This window comes from Arvicola amphibius, chromosome 9 (assembly GCF_903992535.2).
Source record: "Arvicola amphibius chromosome 9, mArvAmp1.2, whole genome shotgun sequence".
NCBI lineage: Eukaryota > Metazoa > Chordata > Mammalia > Rodentia > Cricetidae > Arvicola > Arvicola amphibius.
The window spans coordinates 42,740,257-42,759,507 of NC_052055.2; the positions used below are offsets into that span (position 1 = coordinate 42,740,257).

Sequence of the window (19,251 nt, forward strand, 5' to 3'; positions counted from 1 at the left end):
GTACAGTAATTGCTCAGCCATCTTTTCTTGAGCGACTTATCAGAGCCAGGGGCTTTGGTAAAGGTTTTGAAACCAAGATTCACGGAATTTTGGCGTTATTGCTCTGTGAATAGAGCGGCTGTCTTTTTCTGTAGATTTTCTCTGTAGCTAACTCCCTTTCTGCTACAAATTTGGGGATTAATTCCCACAGTTCAGAACTGTTTCCCCCTAGTTACAAGTGAAAACAGTTTCCCACTGCCAGATCTTCATTCTCCTCTCCTAGGTAAACACAGAGATCTGCCTCCTGCGATTATCTTCATCAGCAGACATTTGATCAGTGGTTGGGGTCCAGGAAAGAGCATTCCACTTAAGATATTCACAGATATCCAAGGACATAGAATTATGCCCAGCCCAAGCTGCTGCTCTAGTTTTACCCTATGACCAGAACAGCTGATAACAGCATATGCTGGAACTGATGATTTAGAGGCCTGGGTCTCTTCTTCACTTAGAACAATAAGTCTAACTCCAGACCTCAGCCGTAGAATGTATTCATTGAGCCCATTTTATGCCGGGTTCTATTGTAGGCATTGGCATTTAATAGCGAGTGGGAGAGATGCCCCTCCCCCCCCCACGCAGAGCTTCTGGATTGATGGAAGGACAGGCATCAGACACCAGCCAATGTCACTGGCTGACCCAGCATGCTTGCAGGCCCAAGCCACCTGTGCTAGACAGGGATGTTGTGGCAGGCTTCCTAGAGGAGGAGACACTAAAGCTCATGTCGGGAATGTAGGTTATGGGTGCAGAACTCTGGCTGGGACCAGAGGACTGGCTTTTATCTAGGAGACATTGGCTGGGTGTAGTGGGCTGTGGTGGTTTAAAAGAAAATGGCCCCCAAAGGGAGTGGCACTATTAGAAGGTGTAGCTTTGTTGGAATGGGTGTGGCCTTATTGGAGGGAGTGTGTCACTGTGCGAGTGGACTTTGAGGTCTCATATATGCTCAAGTCACACCCAGTGTCTCTCAAAGACCACTTCCTGTTGTTACCTGTGAATAAAGATGTAAGAACCCTCAGCTCCTTCTCCAGCACCGTATCTGCCTGCATGCTGCCTTGCTTCCTATCGGGATAGTAATGGACGAAACCTCTGAACTGGCTTGTAAGTCACCAACTCAATTAAATGTTTTCTTTATAAAAGTTGCCGTCGCCGTGGTGTCTCTTCCCAGTAACAGAAAACCTAAGACACGGCACATGCTGTAATCCAGGCATGCAGGAAATGGGACGGGGCAGGAGAATCAGGAGTTCAAGGTCAACCTCAGCTTGATGAATTTGAGGCCAGCCTGGGCTCTATTAGACTGTCACAGTCAAGAAATCAAGCAAGCAAGCAAGCAAGTTAGTTAGTGGACTGCCCTGGGGGCTGCTCAATGGGTGGGCTGCACAGACGGAGCCAGAGGTGAAGGTTGGACACTATGGAACAAAAGTGGTGGAGAGCTCACAGTTTGCTCTGGGGGCCCTAACCTCATTTTTCTGCTCAGACAGCCATTGTTTGGACATGGAGAGGCAGAGGCAGGGAGGGAAATAAGAGAGACTCCCCAAGATGCCCTGGAGTCTTGGAAGACTAGGCACAGTGCAAGGGCTGGGGCCCCGACAATCTCGCTGTGGATTTAGGGTGCCTCACTCACCAGCAGCTCGGAGAAGGAAGCTGCCTGCAGCCACCAGGGTGGCAGAGGAAGTGAGCATAAGCCCTGCCTTCCACCTCCGGACCGGAACCTGTCTCTTGGGAACCTGGTCACCCTCTGAGCTAGTGGGCTTCACTTCCTGGTGTGAAAAGAAGTGGCTGGTGAGTGGATCTGGCCTTTGGCCTGGGGGATTCCTGAGCTGCTAGAATCTTCTACCTGTTTACATGCCCGGGGACTGGCGCTCACGGAGAAAGGCTGAGGTGCACCATGAATAGGATCCCAGAGCCGCATCTCAGCAGGGACCTCACAGTGAGAGGGTCTGTCAGCCGAGAACCCTGAATCTTCATTTTATAGAGGAGCTGTGAGCCCTGTCTACACAGAAGGGCCCTACTTACCTCTCTTGAAGCAGTTTTGTGGACCAGGGTCCTTCAGAGCTCTCCACTGCATGAGGGAAAGCTGAGCTTCCCCCACCACAAAGAAACTGTCGAACGGGTCAGGGAAGGGACTCACCTGGGACTGGTCAGCTGGGGCAGTTTCAGGTCTGTGTGAACTTGGCTGGACACAGGGTCCAGCCCCTTCTTGTAAAGATGTATCAGTCCAAAGAAGGAGCAGACTGGCCTGTAGTCACTCAGACTGAGCAAGGAGGAGCTGGCGGGGGCCAGGCTCCCCACTCCAACCCACCTCTCCTCCTCTTCAGTTCATGGGGCTTGGGACTCATTCCCAGGGGCTCTGTCCTCTTCCTTCTGGCTCCAGGATGGGGCTCAGCTTCTCAAGGTCTCCAGACTGCAGTCAGTTTGTGGAAGGTGGCTCCCAGGCCCCACCAGTGCCTCCCTCTCCCTCCACACAACTCTGGGGCTCCTTGTTTTTGCTTTTCCTGGTTTGACCCTGGACCTAAAACATCTGAGTGATCCTGGGAATATGGGGCGGATACAGAGACTGAATGAGGGACTGAAGAGGAGCGTCAAAGGTGGCCATGCCACAAGGGAAACTTTCAGAGAGGAAGTGGGCAGAAGAACTAGAAGTAGGTTAGGGAACCAGAAGGGGGCCATTAGCTTCTGAGTCTGATCCTCTCTGGTGCCCATCACGAGGTTGGGGGTGGGAAGCAGGTCTAAAATTGCCTATCACAAGGCTGGGGGTGGGGCATTGCCTGTCTTAGGCTAACACTGCCCATCATGAGGCTGGGGGTTGGAGACAGGCCTGAAACAGCCCATTACGAGGCTGGGAGTAGGGAGCATTGCTTGTCTTGGGCCTGACACTGCTCATCATGAAGCTGGGGTGGAGGCATTGCTGGTCTCGAACCTGACACTGTCCATCATGAGGTTGGGAATGAAGGCATTGCTGGTCTTGAACATGACACTGCCCATCATGAGGCTAGGAAGAAGGCATTAGCTGGTGTCAGGCCTGACACTGCCATTTGTGAGCTGGGATTGCTGGTCTCGGGCCTGACACTGCCTCTTGCGTGTCTGAGGGGTTGGGAAATGCTTGTTTTTCATAAGGAGCATGTGCCCTGTGCTTCATGAGCAAAAGCCCCAAGAGACCACACCCCAAGTCAGGATGCCAAGCCCATCTGAGAAAGCCTCATTCAGAATTAAAGGCCAGATGGGCCAGTCTCCCTCTGCAAGCCAAGCCAGCATTGAATGGGGAACAGGTCTGGGTGGCTTTGGCCTACAGCCTGGTGCACCCCATTCACAGCTGAGGGAGTCTAGTCTTGAATTCAGGGGCCCTGAAGGGATAGATAGCCACTCTACCCCACTGGTGGGTGTTTATCTTGATATAGATTGACCCAGAGTTCTCCTCCCACACTTGTCTGAGGCTCTGTGGGAGCTGGGTTTTCATACCGGCTGCCGAGAGAGGGCTGGGCCTCCTGGCCAGGAGAGGTGGGCAGGCTTCTGTGTGACCGGCTGAAAAGGAATCCACTTCCTCACCAAGCCTTTGCCCATGCTTTGCCCTCAGACTGTGTATTAATCACTTGACACACCAACAAAAGAAACTTAAGGAAGGAGGGGCTTCTTTAGCTAGTAATTTGAAGGGATATCCCCTTGTGACGGGAAGTCATAGTAGCGGGGGCACGAGGCAGCTGGTCAAAATGTGTAGGGACGATAGGATAAATGACGTCCAGTTACTTTCTTCTCTCTCCTTCAGCCTAGGACCAGTGTGTGGGATGGCATTCTCCTTACGCTGAGGGAATCTAGGTATGCCCAGAGCCTTTGCTTATCTATCAGGTGAGTCTAGATCCTGACGAGGTGACAATCAAGATTAACCGTCACAGCTTGGCACCATCTCTTGAAAGGCTTGGCTTCAGATGTCTCCACACCAGGCCCCTCCCCCTTGCTTGACTCTTTGTGTCTTGTCCGGTCCGAGTCATGCTCCCATCCTCCATCTCTCCCAGTCTGAATGAAAGAATGAGCACATGGTGATTCTGGGCCTTGGGGGACAGTGATGCACTCTGTCACACTCTGTCACCTGTCTCCTCCAGGGAAAGCGAGGGAGAAGATGGAATCAGAGCCCCTTTACAACCTGCTGCAGCTCCCGAAGGAGGTGGATCCGCCCACAGAGGAGGAGCTCCCACGAGGTGTTGGTCCTGGAGGGACAAGGGTTGTTGAGTCAGGGGAGGGAGAGAGCATGTGACCAGGTCACTAGGCTGAGCAGGCTGTACCTGGGGACTGCCCATATGGCCATCTGTCTGTCAGTCTGTCACCCACCCTCTATTCATCTGTCCACTCCATAAACTGCCACCCATCCTTTCATCCATTCACATATTATCCCTCCCTCCTTCTCCCCATCCCTCCTTCCCTCCATCCCTCACTCGTTCTTCCTCCCCTCCCCTCCACATTCACTCACTAAATCCACTCATGTTATCAGTAGCTGACCCCAAGCCATGAGTACCATGTTCTACTGGTTCTCCTGTCAGGGCTGGTGGGTACGCTCCAAGGTTTTGGGAGATCTAGCATCTAGGTGGGTCACATGGCAGGTTATATTTTATGAGGTTGGGAAAGTCAGTCCCATGTGCTGACTCAGTTTCTTCATGTGCATCGAGGCCAGCTGACCTACAAAGCCCCTCTGGGCCTGATGCTTTGTGGGTTCTAAGAATTTAAAATGTGGAGGAGACCTTGCTGACCAAAGCCTCATGGAAGGGAGTGACCAAGCCCACAGGCTACATCATGGCCAGAGCTACTTGGCAGCATAGGTGATGCCCATTCAGTCTGACATGTCCTTTGCCCCTTCAGGCTATGCCTTCTTCCTAGGCAGGTATAGGTAGGAGATGCTACACACCTACTTCATGACCTTCAGAGTAAGGGGTGACCTCAGAGTCTCAGTGTGCATTCCCAATGCTCATGAGGAAGTGTGAGTGAGAGGTGGGGCTAGGGCTCCCCCCAGGGCCTGGGGTCAGAGGGTGACCTGCAGGGAGATGGGTCCTCAGGGTCCTCATGCATGTCATATCCTCCTATGCTTCCAGGAGGAAAGAAGAAATACCTATCCCCCAGTTCCCGGAGGGACCCCAAGTTTGAAGAACTGCAGAAGGTACACCATCATGGCAAGCCCTGAAGTCTCTGGAGCCAGGCTTGGTGGCCCTGACTTATAGACACCACACCCCTGTGCACACCGCACCCCGACAATGCCTTCTTCTCTTCCAACAACAAAACCCCTACTTTCCTCCTGAGACATCACCTGAATCACCTCCATGTTTCTACAACCCTCTTGTGGAGGCAATCTAGGCCTTTATAACCGAGTGCCCATTGCCAGCTGTTGCCATCACCCAGTTCCACAGCCATGTGCCCAGTTTTAGGTATTTGCTACAGCGATGGCAACTCCTAGGTACTAAAACTCCACGTACCGGGATGACAGCCCCTCCGGGTTCAGGCAGGTGTCTGGGAGATCTTGGGTGGAGTGTCTTTGGGAACTCAGAGCAGACCTCACGTGGCCAGGGAGATTAGGAAGAACCTTCTGGAAGAGGTACCGCTTGGCAGACCTTGAAGAGTTGGTGGGTAGAAGAACTCACTCTAGCCTGAAATGACAGCCTGGCCAGGTGACTCCTACCCTGTCAGCTGTGCCCTTGTGCCTGGCAGGTGCTGATGGAGTGGATCAATGCCACGCTCCTCCCAGAGCACATCGTGGTCCGCAGCCTGGAGGAGGACATGTTTGATGGACTCATTTTGCACCATCTCTTCCGTAAGCAGAGGCCCAGGCCCCACCTCATCCCCACCTGTGCTTCCTAAGCAGTTGCTCCTGGGGCTTTGGAGTCAAGTGCACCCCCCTCGATCCCTCAAGCGGCTTCCTGCCTCAGTCCCCATCACAGCTCCAGGAGAAGGGACTCTTCTATGACTTTCCAGATTTCAGAGCTGCAGAGGTGGAGACCCTGCCCACTCCCGGGCATGGCAGGACAGAGCTAAGGTTCCACCCGGTGTCTAATGTCTGGACTGCTGTTCTTCTGCCACACTGTGGCATATCCAGCATTTATGAAGTGTCTGATAATTTCTTTTTTTGAGACGGGGTTTCTCTGTAGCTTTGGAGCCTGTCCTGGAACTTCCTCTGTAGAACAGGCTGGCCTAGAACTCACAGAGATCTGTCTGTCTCTGCCTCCTGAGTGCTGGGGTTAAAAGTGTGTGCCACCACCACCTGGCATGTCTGATAATTAAGAAGCTGGGACATCAACTGTCCCTGACCTCAGAGTGCCTTGTGCTGCTTGAAGAACCCAGGCTACTTTGAATGGGGCATTCCAGAGGCAGGGGTGCCTGGTGGGTCCCATTGTACGTGATGTTCAAAGTCAGGCCAAGTGCCTGTCTGGCTGCTGTCTTGTCTGCAGATGTTTTGTGCAATGAAGGGGGTCCTGGACGTGGTAGGGCCAGATCCATATTCTCAGGGCCTCCTCAAGGCTCTACTCTGCAGAGCTTGGCATACGGGCTCCAGAGTGATCCTCCTGCCTCTGCTGAGGCTTCTGGGTACAGAGAGCAGGCACTGTCAGCTTTCTGCACAGTTCACTGCTCTTCCTCTCTCTGGCTATGGGTGAGACCAAGGCTTCTAGACACAGAACAATATGCCCAGGTCTTGATGCAGAAAGCAGGGTGCTGCCCTGTGGGAATGGCATGGCCACAGCAGTACAGAGACCAAGGTATGGGCAAAATGATCAAGGCAAGGTGGGTCAGAGGAATGGCACAAAGGATTGCAACCAGCTCACATTCATGCACCATCTCCCATGTGAGTGGGGGCTCCTTGGATAATGATCGTGTTTGGCTAAGGGTTCTGGGGTTGCCTAGGGCTCGGCATCAACTGTATATATCCCACAGATCCATATACTCCAACAGGATGGCATTATCCTTATGGCAGAATCCCTGTAACAGCTGCTCAGCGCTTCCTGGTCCTTACTGCTCTTTTGCTTTAGAGAAGCTGGCAGCCCTCAAACTGGAAGTGGAGGAAATCTCTCTGACCTCAGCCAGCCAGAGGCGCAAGTTAGGGGTCATCTTGGAGGCCGCCAACCAGAGTCTGCAGGTTGAAGAGCAACAGGCCAAGTGGAGCGTGGAGAGTACGTGGGGCTGAGCCTGGCTGGTACCTGGGAGGAGAGGCGGGACCATCTGTGCTGGCTGCTCACTTGATGATCAACACATTCATCGACCCAAGAACCTTCAGGGGAAGGGAAGGACACAGAGGCCTTAGGCAGCCCATAGTGTGAGCACAAGCTGGACACAAAGTCAGGTGTCTGGTGAGAGAGAAACTGACCTACACACACGGCCCTGGGTGTACCACTGCAGCCGGTACTGCCCAAGGAGAATGCCTTCCCAACAACACAGCCACTGCTGAGTCTAAGAACACACCACACTTCTCAGCCTGGTCCAGTGGTACTCACTGTCCAGCTACATTAATTTTCTGCCTGTTTACAAAAGTGTGTGCTGTGTGTGCATGCTTCCCATCATAGTTTGGTAGAGAGAAAGAGAGAGAGAGAGAGAGAGAGAGAGAGAGAGAGAGAGAGAGAGAGAGAGAGAGAGAGAGAGAGAGAGAGACACAGACAGAGACACAGACAGAGACACAGACAGAGACAGAGAGACAGAGAGAGACAGAAACAGAGAGAGACAGAGAGCAACAGAGAGAGAGACAGAGACAGGGAGAGAGATACTGACCTCAGTACTCTCTCTGCACAGGAAAGTTCTGAGGATGTCTTCAGGCTTTGATGGCCCCTCGGCTCTGACTTTGTCTTCTCCTTTTTAGCCATCTTCAACAAGGACCTGCTGGCCACCTTGCATCTCCTGGTGGCCCTGGCCAAACGCTTCCAGCCGGACCTGCCCCTCCCAGACAATGTCCAGGTGGAAGTCATTCACATTGAGGTACTTGTGAAATGGCGCAGGTCATCTGAGCTTGTTGCTCAATGCCACTGCATCTACAGGGGGTCATTGCCTGGGGAGTGACTCCAGGGGCCTATGAGGAACATCACATCAGGACAGCAGTCAGGAGCTGGGCTGGCAGAGACAAGGAGGGTAGGAGGAGGGCCCTGGCCAGTCAGTGCTGCTCTCAGCAGCCAGCTCTGCCTAGCAGAGGCGGGGATGGGTATGCTGATGGGGAGGCCAGCTGGTGTCACCAGATTTCCTGGGTCACAGGTGGCCATCTCTCCACAGCCACCTTCAGTATCATGTCGAAACCTTTGCTCTCTGGCAGTGTTAGCTTGTGTTCTATGGTGTGTGTGTGTGTGTGTGTGTGTGTGTGTGTGTGTTTGTATAAGCATGCATGCATGTGTGTCTCTGTGTGTGTTCCTTCCACTTGCCTTACAGAACTAGTTGTATCCAGCTGGGCTTTGTCAAACCCATCCCCACCTTTCCCAAGTCTTTTTTTTAAAGTTCACTACTGAGCAGTTACGTGACTTTCTCAAACTTACGTTAAATCAAGGAAGGATGGTAAGATAATTTAGCAGGTAAAGGTGTTTGCTGTCAAGCCTGATAACCCGAGTTCAATCCCTGAAACCCATATATTAGAAACTTGTCTGTGACCTTCATATGTCCAATATGGTATGTGTGTATTCCCACATCCACATGTGTGCACACACACAAGCACACTAAAAATAGGGAAAAAATCAGAGGTGACCATTTATTTGTGTGTTCATTCACAAACACATTCATTTACATACACACACACACACACACACCCAGGGTGTCTTAGGAATGAGGCATCCATAGTACTATCTATCCTCATGGGTTCAATAATCACAGGGAAAGTGGACAATGAAGCTGGCCCATGGTAGCATCCTGAGATGGGGGCTATGCAGAGTATGTTAGGTTCTCTTACACGGCTTTGGCCCTGTGGGTTTGGTTCTGGGGTTCTCTGAGTGACACCATTTCTTCCCCCTTTCCTGCTGTAGAGCACCAGGACCGGCCTGAAATCTGACAAGCTGGTGGAGCAGCTCACAGAACACCGGTGAGGGTGGGCCAGGTTTTGGCTGGGTGGGAGGTATAGGGGGTGCTGGGCAGGGAGACCCTCTTTGGACCTGCTGCTTCTCAACCCCCAGCGGGCTGCAGAGACCCCCCCCCCCCAGCCCTGACATCCTCAGTTCCACAGTATCCAAGTGTCCTGAGATGTGTGCGTGCAGGACAAGGCAGCCAGCCTCTTAGCCTTGCTCTCCCTCCGCATGCAGGGTCTCTGCACCTCCCCTGCCTTGATTGCCCAGGAAAATGAGCCTATCTCCTTGCCACCTGCTGGCACCAAGCTTGTTAGATTAGGTGATGAAGGGAGCTGCAGACTTTTTGCTAACTCTTTGATTGCTTTCCTGCCTCCTGCAATTTCTCCTCCAGCTCACACAAGGACCAGCCTTCACGTAAGTAACTCAGTAACTGAAGGGAAAATTTTCTCTTCTGATGGGGTCAAAGCAACTGTGATGGAGGGGTTAACCGTTTCCTCTCTTGTCTCTTACTCTCCTGTGGCAGAATTTGTTCACGAATTTGTCCTTACTTCTGTCTGCCTGGCCTTTAGCTGGTTTTCTTAGTACTGTTCTCATGGGGAGAGACCCACAGTCCACACCATGAAGGCAGAAGGGTGCTGATGCTGAGTGCCGCTAACTCCGTCACTCATTAACCCTGACACACACAGTCTGTGCCTCAGTTCCCTCGTCCGGAACCCACTTCTTTAGCTGGTGGTGAGGGCTAACGGAGGTAATCTGTGGGTGTGCTTAGCACATGGGGCACTCTCGGTGGTATGTGTGCAAACGGCTGCTGCTAATGTAACAAGCAGTTCACTGGCCAGTGCACTGACCTCCTAGTACGTCTTTCACTTATCTGTTCCGCAGTTGGACGAGCCAACCATTCACCAATTTATTCCTCCTTCCAGTTGTCCATCTGTCCACCCACCCACTCATCTTTCTATCATGCATGCATGCATCCATCCATCCATCCATCCATCCATCCATCCATATACCTTCTAAATCATCCATCCACCCATCTATATATCCATTCGTTTATATATCCATTCATCGATTGCATCCATCCATCCACCCATCCATTGAGCATCCACTGTCCCTCCATCCACTTATACACCTACACAATCATCCATCCATTCATCTATATACCCATCCATTTATATATTCATCCATCCGTTCATCCATCCCCCATTGCCCATCCATTCACTGAGCATCTACTTAACCATCTATCTATCTAGCCATTAACCCAATCATCTATCTATACATACATACATCTGGCTATTTACCTATCCAACCGTTTACCCATCCACTCTTTCATAAATACACATATATCCACCCATCACACACACAAACATCCCTCATTCATATATATATATATATATATATACACATCTGTCATTCATATATATTTATACACACATAGCCATTATTCATACATATATCCATCTGTCATACATACACATGCTCACACACATCCATTTATCCATTCATCCATCTATACAAAGCCAGTCAGATATATATCTACCCAATCATCCCCCACCTACCACCCACTTATCCCCCCTGAAGTTACCGAGAGATGCATTCCCATCCCCCATTTTAATCTCTAAAATGCCTAGCTGACATCATTCACCAGGTGTTTGAGATGAGGAAATCAAGGTGCAGAGGGGGAAGCCCCCCCTGTTTCCTTCTCAGCCAGGGAAGCCATATGTCCCAGACCCGGGCCTGTTTCATTCAGGAACCTGAAGATCAAGCTGTAGCTCCCATGGGACTGTTTTTTTTCTGAGAAACTTTTGCATGAAAATGTTCTGTTTGGCACAAAGATAACAGCATCGTAATGATCTGTTTATCGCTCTGGTCTGCAGAAGACGCCTTTGATGAATTATTTAAATTGGCTCCGGAGAAAGTGCATGCCGTCAAAGAGGTAGGGGAGATCAAGGCTTCCCACGCCCACCACCCACCTGCCTGTGTCTCGGGGTGATGGGGAGGACTCTGGTCTCACTCCACGTTAGTTGGGTGCTGGGTGATAGAAGGGAAGGCTTTCTGTCACCCCAGTTTGGAAGCTGGCATGAGGGTCCCTGAGTGGTCTTGAGGTCCTTGCTCCTCTATCTTAGGCCATCGTGAGCTTTGTCAACCAGAAGTTGGAGCGCCTGGGCCTGTCTGTGCAGAGTCTGGACACCCAGGTAGGGACACTTCTGGGTCCCCATGCAGGGACAAGGGCTCCTGGGCCCCAGAAACTTACCGTGTGACTAGAAGTGAGGTATCACCTTCAGAGATCTCAGGGTCCTCTCTAATAGGGTTTGCTGCTGACAGGCAGTACTGCATATTGCCATAGGGAGCCAGCTCCTGGGGCCCCTGGGCAGGGAGCCTGTGGGAAGCTGTGAAGGCTGAGCCATCTCTACTGCTGGCTTTGTTCTTACTCATGTATCAGAATGACTCCTAGGGTGTGGAATACTCTAGGGCGTACTGAAGCCAGAGTGAAGGTCCTCCCCTGTGATCATGTTTATTCAGATGTAGCATGATGGGTCCTTTTCTGAGCGGTTGGCGAAACAGACTCAGCACCGTCTTCAGTGGGCTCTGTCCTGAGTCCCGAGGGCTTAGCTCACCATGAGGATACAAACTCAATCACCCTAAGGTGGGAGCAGAAGCCTGCAGATCCAAAGTGCTTCACCTAGCCATGCCTTCCACCGAGATTCTGTTTCTCTAGTGTTCCTACAACACAAGGGGATAGAAATGCAGAGATCAGACACTGCCTGGGCCCTACCGGGTGGTGATGTGGTCTGGTGAACACTGGGCAGGCTTCCACAGACTGTGGGTATCAGCAGTGTCTCAAGACCTATGCAAAACCGGGTCACAGCTGCTGTCTTCTCAGGGACAAGTGGGTGGCTGTTCTCTAGGGAGGGCCAGGCAACATATTCCTGAGTTTGGGGCCAAACAGGAAAGTTCTTGGTACCTGTTTGGCCTGGACCAAAGTTCTCTCAGCCATGATCTCTGCAATACCCCCCACCTCATGTGAGAACTGATGAAACCCCATTCAATAGATGAGACTTTTAAGAAGACACAAAGAGGTTAGGTAACTTATCTAAGGTCACACAGTGATTAAGGGGTGGTCCTAGGTTTTGGACCAAGGCAGTCAGGGCTCAAGTATATGATCACAGCCACTGCGCATGGTGGGTGGTCATGTGAGCTTTGTGAGCACTGTGGCGACATAGTGAGGTGGAAACACGGACTTAAGGGCCATATGCATGTGTGTTTCCTTCCTGTGCCTGCCACTTTGTGCCCCTGGACTCTGAGGACACTTTCATATGGCTGTCTTGTGTGACCTTGGGTGAATTATGGACTTCTCTGGACCGTAGGCTCCTTGCTTTATAAAAGGGGAACAATTCCACCTCTTGGAATTGTGAGTCCGGGAGCATTGTTATTTAATGTTATTTAGTATCTGTCGCTTGACTCATTGTTGCTACCCCTCCCCCACCAAGCAACATACTCATCTCTGACTGCATTTTCTCTGGGAGACACAGGACGGGATCCCTGGTTTACTCGCTTTCCTCATCCTTCCCCCCTTCGGTCAGACAGGAGTGGGTGAGCAAAGGTGACGTTTAGACATGTTGGGATGGTGGAGATAGGCTCAGAGTTAGGTTTTCCCAGCTACGTTTTGAGGACAGCAGTAGCGAAGCTTCCACGCCCAAACTAATAGCATCCGAACAGACTTAATGGGGGGAAATTCCATTAAAGCCAGAGCGGCGTCTCTCTGCAGCATCCCATCTTGTGCTTTGTATCTTTGAGGAGATTCAGAAGGATTACATTAGCATATGGCATGCTCACGGCAGCGTTATCTCAGCGCATGCAGACAGAACAGACAGAAATATTAATGGGCCCGTGTGCCCCTCTCTGCCTAGCCTGATGGGGGAATTTTATACACACTCTGTTTGCACACATCTCTCTGTAGCTCACGGAATAACTTGTCATTTAAAAGTGGACGTGATGGGGGGGGGGGCGGCTCAGCTGGCGAAGCACTTCCCTGGCAGGTCAGAATCCTGGGGTGTGGTGGCACACGTTTCTGTTTTTATAGGTGTGAGCGCTTGCCTGCAGCTGTGTGTGTAACACATGTGTGCTTGATTACTGCAGAGGCCAAAAGAAGGTGTCAGAAGCCCTGGGGTTAGAGTTACAGATGGTTGTGAGCTGCCGTGTGGGTGCTGGGAGCCAAAGCCTGGTTCTGTGTAAGAGCAGAGAGTGGTCTTGTCTGCTGAGCTGTGTCTCCAGACCCTGGTACACATAGTTAAACCCAGTACTGAGGAGGCAGTGATAGGTGGATCCCTGGGGCTTGCGGCCAGCTATCCTACTTATTTGGTGAGTTCCAGGCCAGTGAGATATTGTCTTCTCCCTCTCCCAAATAGGTCGACTGTTCCTAAGCAATAATAAATGTCCTAGGTTGTCTTTAGGCATCTACATGCACATACATATATGTGCATGGGTATTCACACATATACACATACATGTACATACATGAACACACACACATACAGAGAGAGAGAGAGAGAGAGAAAATGAGACTATTTCATAGTAAGTTTAGAAACAGCTCTTTTAATTGAATGCATTCTAAGAGCCAGAAAGCCCCCAAACTGCTTCATGCTGCTATTGACAACCCCATGCAGCTGGGAATGGCATCCCCACTTCTCAGAAGAGAGGTGAGGCTCAGAGAGGTGGCGCAACTTCTTTCAGCATGTAAACCGCTCTGCGAGGCCAGCCTCTCCCGCACGGGAACCCTGGTTCCTTTCTTTAGCGTGTTAGTTCCTTTCATGTCACTGTGACAAATGCCTGGGACGAAGAGAGGAAGGGTTTATTTTGCTCACAGGTTCAGGCTTGGTCTCTCTGCTTGACTCCACATGCTGGGGCAGAATATGATGGGGACAGGAGTATCCGGTAGAGGACAGCTGTATACATCATGGTGAGAGTCCAGGAGGAAGGAGCCAGGGACCCACCCCCAGTAATCGACTTCCTATAGCTAGGTCCCACCCGACCGTGTCCAGCTGGGAACCAGGTGTTCATAGCGTGCCGTGGGGATGGTTAGGACTGACACGCAACACCCGTAGTTTGCAGACGGCGTCATCCTCCTGCTGCTGATCGGACAGCTGGAAGGCTTCTTCTTGCATCTGAAAGAATTCTATCTCACTCCCAGCTCTCCCACGGAAATGGTAAGCTGCCAAGGTCTCCCTCCATGGCTTTTTTGGGGTGGTGGTGGACAGATTTATGGCATTGTCCTGACAGTCTTTATTCAATTGCAAGCCATGAGGAAGGTGGAAGAGAAGCTTGTTCGTATGCCCATTTACCCATCCATCTTCTCACCCATTCACCCACCCATCCAGGTGTCCACCCACCCACGCATTGACACCATTCACCTACCTATCCGCCCACCAATTAATGTACCCATCCACAAATCCAACACCTCATCCAATGCCTGCGTACCTATTTATCCATTCACCCTGGCACCCTTCTTAGGAGCAGGGTGAGCCAATGGGAGGCTCACAGTGTGGGACACACCTGCATCCATCAAGTGAGACTTCAGGAATGAGTCATGAGAAGAGTCTTTGGAGGGAGGTAGAACCCAGGCTCAGCAATGTGGACCAATGTCCACGTCATTCAGCAACCAGGCTTCTTGGGACCCAAGGCCTGTGCTTGCTACTTCACATGCTCAAAACCAGCCCAGGATAGTGGGCAGAGGTCTAGCATTCATGATCCCACCATTAGATCCTATTTGAGGGAATAGATGCAGAAGCAGGACATTAGCTCAGAGCCCAAGAGGGGAGTTTGGGGTTTGTAGAGGAGACTCGGCGCAGGAACATGGCTGATGATGCTCACAGGTTCTTAGCTGGAAGTCGGAACCCCAGGTGATTCTCTTGTGGAGCGACCCCAGCGCTGCAGTTTCATTCTCAGTGCGCCACTGCTCATTTCTGGGGGGGGGGGGGAGAGAGAGAGAGAGAGAGAGAGAGAGAGAGAGAGAGAGAGAGAGAGACGACAGAGACAGAGACACAGAGAGACAGAGACAGAGACGGGGGGGGGTGATCATATGCTTTGCAGAAATCAAAGCACCAGAACAAGGAAGCTCTGACTTCCTCCCACGTTCAATTATCTCTCAGGAAGATAGGAATGCATCTCCTGGGTCCCGGCCTTTCTTGGGCTCTGTAGAGCACGGAGCTTTCTCTTTATCATCTCAAATGGCTCAGAAGCAAAGGACAGGCTAGGGAGAGTTAAGTGTGCCTCTCAGGAGCCTGACCAGATCATTGGTTCACGCGCTTCATAGAGGAAGGATGCTAAGGGAAAGCCGGTGTTCTCTGAGTCGTGCATACACACCCTTCAACATGGACTCCCTGAGAGCAGGTGCTGTCCCCATTCTGGGCCTTGCATATGGCAGGCTCACAGTTGATGGGCAACAACTCTTTTTAAAAATATGAGAGCGATGGGCTGACCAGATGACTCAGTGGCTAAGTGTACTTGCTGCCAAACCTGATGACCTGAGTTTGATCCCCAGAACCCACGTGGTGGAAGGAGAGAACTTGACTCCTGCAAGCTGTCCTCTGATCCCCACGCGCATGCTGTGGCACATCAGCTGATAAATGTAAAAATAAAATAAGGGTGGTTACAGGCCAGGGCAGCCACACAGGCATCCGATATTCCTGGCACAGTCAGCTCTCACCCCCAGGACATCAGAACCTGCTTTGGAACTCGAGTTGAAATAAGTGAGGGAAACAGGGCAGCTGCTTAGCTCAGGGCCCAAGAGAGGAGGGGCCAGTGGAAGAAACTGGAGTGGAGGTGTCCTCATGGTTGGTGCATGTTTGCAACCCCAGCTGTTGGAGGGGCTGGGGCACAAGGATCACAAGTTCGAGGCCAGCCTGGGCTACAGAGAGAGGTCAAAGCCAGCCTGGACAGTTTAATGAGACCCTGCCTCAAAATAAAAAGTAGATCTAGGCCTGGAGATATGGCTCAGTGATAAAGCTTGTGTGGGAGGCCCTGAAGCCAATCCCTAGAAGTGTATGAACAAAGCAGTCCCCAAAACTGGCCACATGAGGTACTGGGGCAAATGTAGTTTGCAGTCAGTTAACTTAGGGAAAAATATAAATACCCGGACCTACACTGCTGTGCTCAAGATTCCTAGAGGTCCTACAGTGAAGGACCCAGTAGTTTCCAAAACCATCTGGCCACAGTCGCCTCTTCCTTGACATCCTGAGCCTTTCTGGGGAGAGGCTGCCTTGTCAAGAGCATTCAAGCTGGGACTTGGAGATGCAGAGCAGGGAGTTGAAGTTCCTCTTTCTGATATTTCCTTCCTGGGTAGCCGACAAGCAGCGCTTTCAATAAGAATGTGTCAGCAATGGGGAGGCCCCCATTCCCAGGATGTTCTGTGGGGAGGGACTTGGGAACACAGAAGTAGGCCTGAGCTGTGTGCACTGGTCTGCGTTTATTCAGACTGCTTAATCTTGGTCTGGACCATCCTGAGGGTTACTAGCCCTGTGGAGCTGTGGGTCAGTGACCCATTGTCCCAGTGTTCTGGGTTTGCATGGCCCTACTCCTCCGATGGCCTGCCAAGCAAAAAAGATTGCTTACCACCTTCTAAGGGGGCTCTACCACCTACAAGCCCTGGCTTCCATCTGAGACAAAGTCCCCTCGCTTGACAGACTCCCATGCAGAGTATCACTTCCACCAGAACACCTCCCCCCTTCCCCCCCCCCACCTCATGGATTCTCCTCAGTGAAGGTCTTTCCCGCTAGCAATGTCTGCTTGATCACGCAAGTCTAGCACGTGGCATCTGCTAAGGGCTGTGTGCTGATGAGAGCCTCTGTGTGAGGGAGCGGGCTCTCCATTCACAGGGCATGGAAGGAGATGCTGGGTGTCCCCTGACTGCTGTTGTGGTCCAGGGATTCAAACCTTGGATGGGCAACGACAGATGCCATTGGTGACAGCATGGGCTTGGTACCCGGACCTAGGGTCTCATTGGCTGACTTCGATCGCCTTTATCATTGTAGCTGCACAATGTTACTCTAGCCCTGGAGCTGCTGAAGGATGAAGGCCTGCTTAGCCACCCTGTCAACCCTGAAGGTGAGCACGGCTGCCCGTTGCCTGGATGACAAGCCTTGAATGTGACTGAGAGCAGCTGTGACAGCGGAGGGACAAGCATTGCTCGTGGGGTCCCCTTGCTTGCTGGTCCATAAAGAGATACTGACTGTGGGTTTTCCTAGGAGGGATGCTGTTGGCCCCCCGTGTCTTCAGGCAGGGACTGAAGTCCCTGGGAATAAGTGTCCAGAGCAGTCAGACATCCAGTCATTGCTGGGGGAGAGAACACGGATGCAGGGAAAGCTCAGACAAGAAAAGGGACCCTCCTCCATTCTCAGGAACAAATGGTCCTCCCTGACCTGGCCTGACAGGCTGCCTTGCTTCTTCTGCCCACAGATATTGTGAACAAGGATGCCAAGAGCACACTGAGGATACTCTACAGCCTATTCCAGAAGCATGCACTGAGGGCAGAGGGCAACAGGGCGCCCTATGGTACCCCAAACTAGTTGCCTCTGCCTCTCCGAGCCATGTCTCAGGGCCTGCCACTTCTGGAGGACCCAATAGTCCCAGTTCCTCCCATCCCAGCCTTGGTACTGTCGGTTGGTGACATGCTTCCCTCCCATGCCTGTCCTGCATACACGTGGGCTGATACCTTTGACCCCACCAGATGGGGGTCTGTTCTGAGCTCACCTCTGCTTTGCTCAGTGTATTTTGACAGCTGTATGAATTGAATTTCTGTTGAGGAGGGCACTCTGGGTGCCTGTGGAGTTCTGGGTGAGCCTTTAACTGGGATGGAAAGACTTTGGTTCCCAGGCTAGACCAGCCCTCGGCAGCTCCCAGTTTGTCTACTAAGGCTATGCCTGGACAGTTAGTGGCTGCCCAGCCTCCCACAAAGCTGACTTTCCCCAGCCAGAGGCTCAGTGCACTCTGTCCCTGACTGTCTACCTCCCACTTGGCCCAGGATCGTCACCCAAAGACCGGAGCCCTATGAGGGAGAAGTGAATTGAACAGTTGCAGTCCTGAGCTCTGCCCCAAGCCTCAGGGAAGAGAGCTTATAGTTGGTTCCTGGGTTCAGGCTATCTCTGGTCATCTTTGGGGAGCCATGGGCATTCTGTCCTATGAGACTTCATGTCTCCTATAAAGAGAAACAGCTTCAGGAACTGAGCTGGGTCCATTTGGGCTGGAGGAGAAGCTACTGGGGGGAGATGCAATGCACGGGGTGCAGACTTGCAAACACATAGGGGTGCAGAGATGTGGGGAGGCCAGCCCAGTTGTCACTCCTCTGGACTTCCCCTGCCTGTCCAGCTCCAGGTCTTCTAGGTTTGGGGTGGTATAGTGGAACATCTTTACTTTGGGGGACTTTGAAGCCGAGTCTGTACAGGACACGACATCCTCCCAGGGCAGTGGATGGAGCTAGGAGTGACCTGCGGCACTGATTTCTGGTGTGAGCGATCTAGAGGCTCTTCCCTCCACCCAGCTCCTGTCCCCTTGCCTGCTCCAACAGTGGTGGTCCCATCAGATGTCTCCTCTGTCTTACTATCTCTGTGACATGGCCCTCTCCCATGGCAGGGTCATCATGACAGTAGCTGGTGCCTAGCTGCCTCTACCTCAGGTAACCCCTCCACGAAGGCCTTCCTCTATGCCCATTTGTTCTCTCTGGAGCATCCTGAGCCATGGTGGCCAGAGTCCACCCTCACCTCCTGGACTCTTGATTCCCTTTCTCCTTCTTCATTGCCTGCTTGCCCACCTGGCCCCCCATGTCCTTACTTCCACATAGCAAATTTAAATCATAATGATAGGGCTGGAGAGATGGCTCAGAGTTAAGAGCACCGACTATTCTTCCAGAGGTCCTGAGTTCAATTCCCAGCAACCATATGGTGGCTCACAACCATCTGTAATGAGATCTGGCGCCCTCTTCTGACCTGCAGGCATACATGCAGACAGAATACCATATACATAATAAATAAAGATTTTTAAAAAATTTAAAAAATCATAATAATAATAAAAACCATAATAATAATAATAATCCCTGGCTTCCCCAGGACTGACATGATTGATTCATAAGTAATTGTCTGTTTTATTCTGTAAGATGCTGAGAAACAGTTTTTAAGAAGTAAATATACTGTTTTCATTCCCACCTGTAATACCCAAGAGTTCTGGTTAC

At 51.6% G+C, this 19,251-nt stretch overlaps 1 protein-coding gene across 2 annotated transcripts; it reads left to right on the forward strand.

Annotated features, from left to right (window-relative positions):
* The first annotated feature begins 1,737 nt into the window (after positions 1-1,737).
* On the forward strand, positions 1,738-18,856 carry Parvg (parvin gamma). Of its 2 annotated transcripts, none has more exons than XM_038342732.1 (14): positions 1,738-1,812; positions 3,794-3,873; positions 4,128-4,223; positions 5,109-5,173; positions 5,719-5,821; positions 7,032-7,172; positions 7,853-7,968; positions 8,994-9,049; positions 9,424-9,446; positions 10,907-10,965; positions 11,156-11,224; positions 14,135-14,236; positions 17,060-17,132; positions 17,484-18,856. In XM_038342732.1, exons 2-14 carry the CDS (start codon positions 3,846-3,848, stop codon positions 17,591-17,593), a joined length of 1,041 nt encoding a protein of 346 aa, XP_038198660.1. In that variant the 5' UTR covers positions 1,738-1,812; positions 3,794-3,845; the 3' UTR covers positions 17,594-18,856. The 2 variants fall into 2 exon arrangements, with proteins under 2 accessions (XP_038198660.1, XP_038198661.1); XM_038342733.1 differs by having other exon boundaries at positions 1,739-1,812; positions 3,794-3,843.
* Positions 18,857-19,251: the final 395 nt, after the last annotated feature.

Bases quoted from the DNA above. Each gene is read 5' to 3' on its own strand.
- Parvg (XM_038342732.1), top strand. From the start codon at position 3,846: ATGCCCAGAGCCTTTGCTTATCTATCAG. The intron at 9,050-9,423 runs GTGAGGGTGGGC...TTTCTCCTCCAG, and splicing joins GAGCAGCTCACAGAACACCG to CTCACACAAGGACCAGCCTT. The intron at 9,447-10,906 runs GTAAGTAACTCA...TCTGGTCTGCAG, and splicing joins ACACAAGGACCAGCCTTCAC to AAGACGCCTTTGATGAATTA.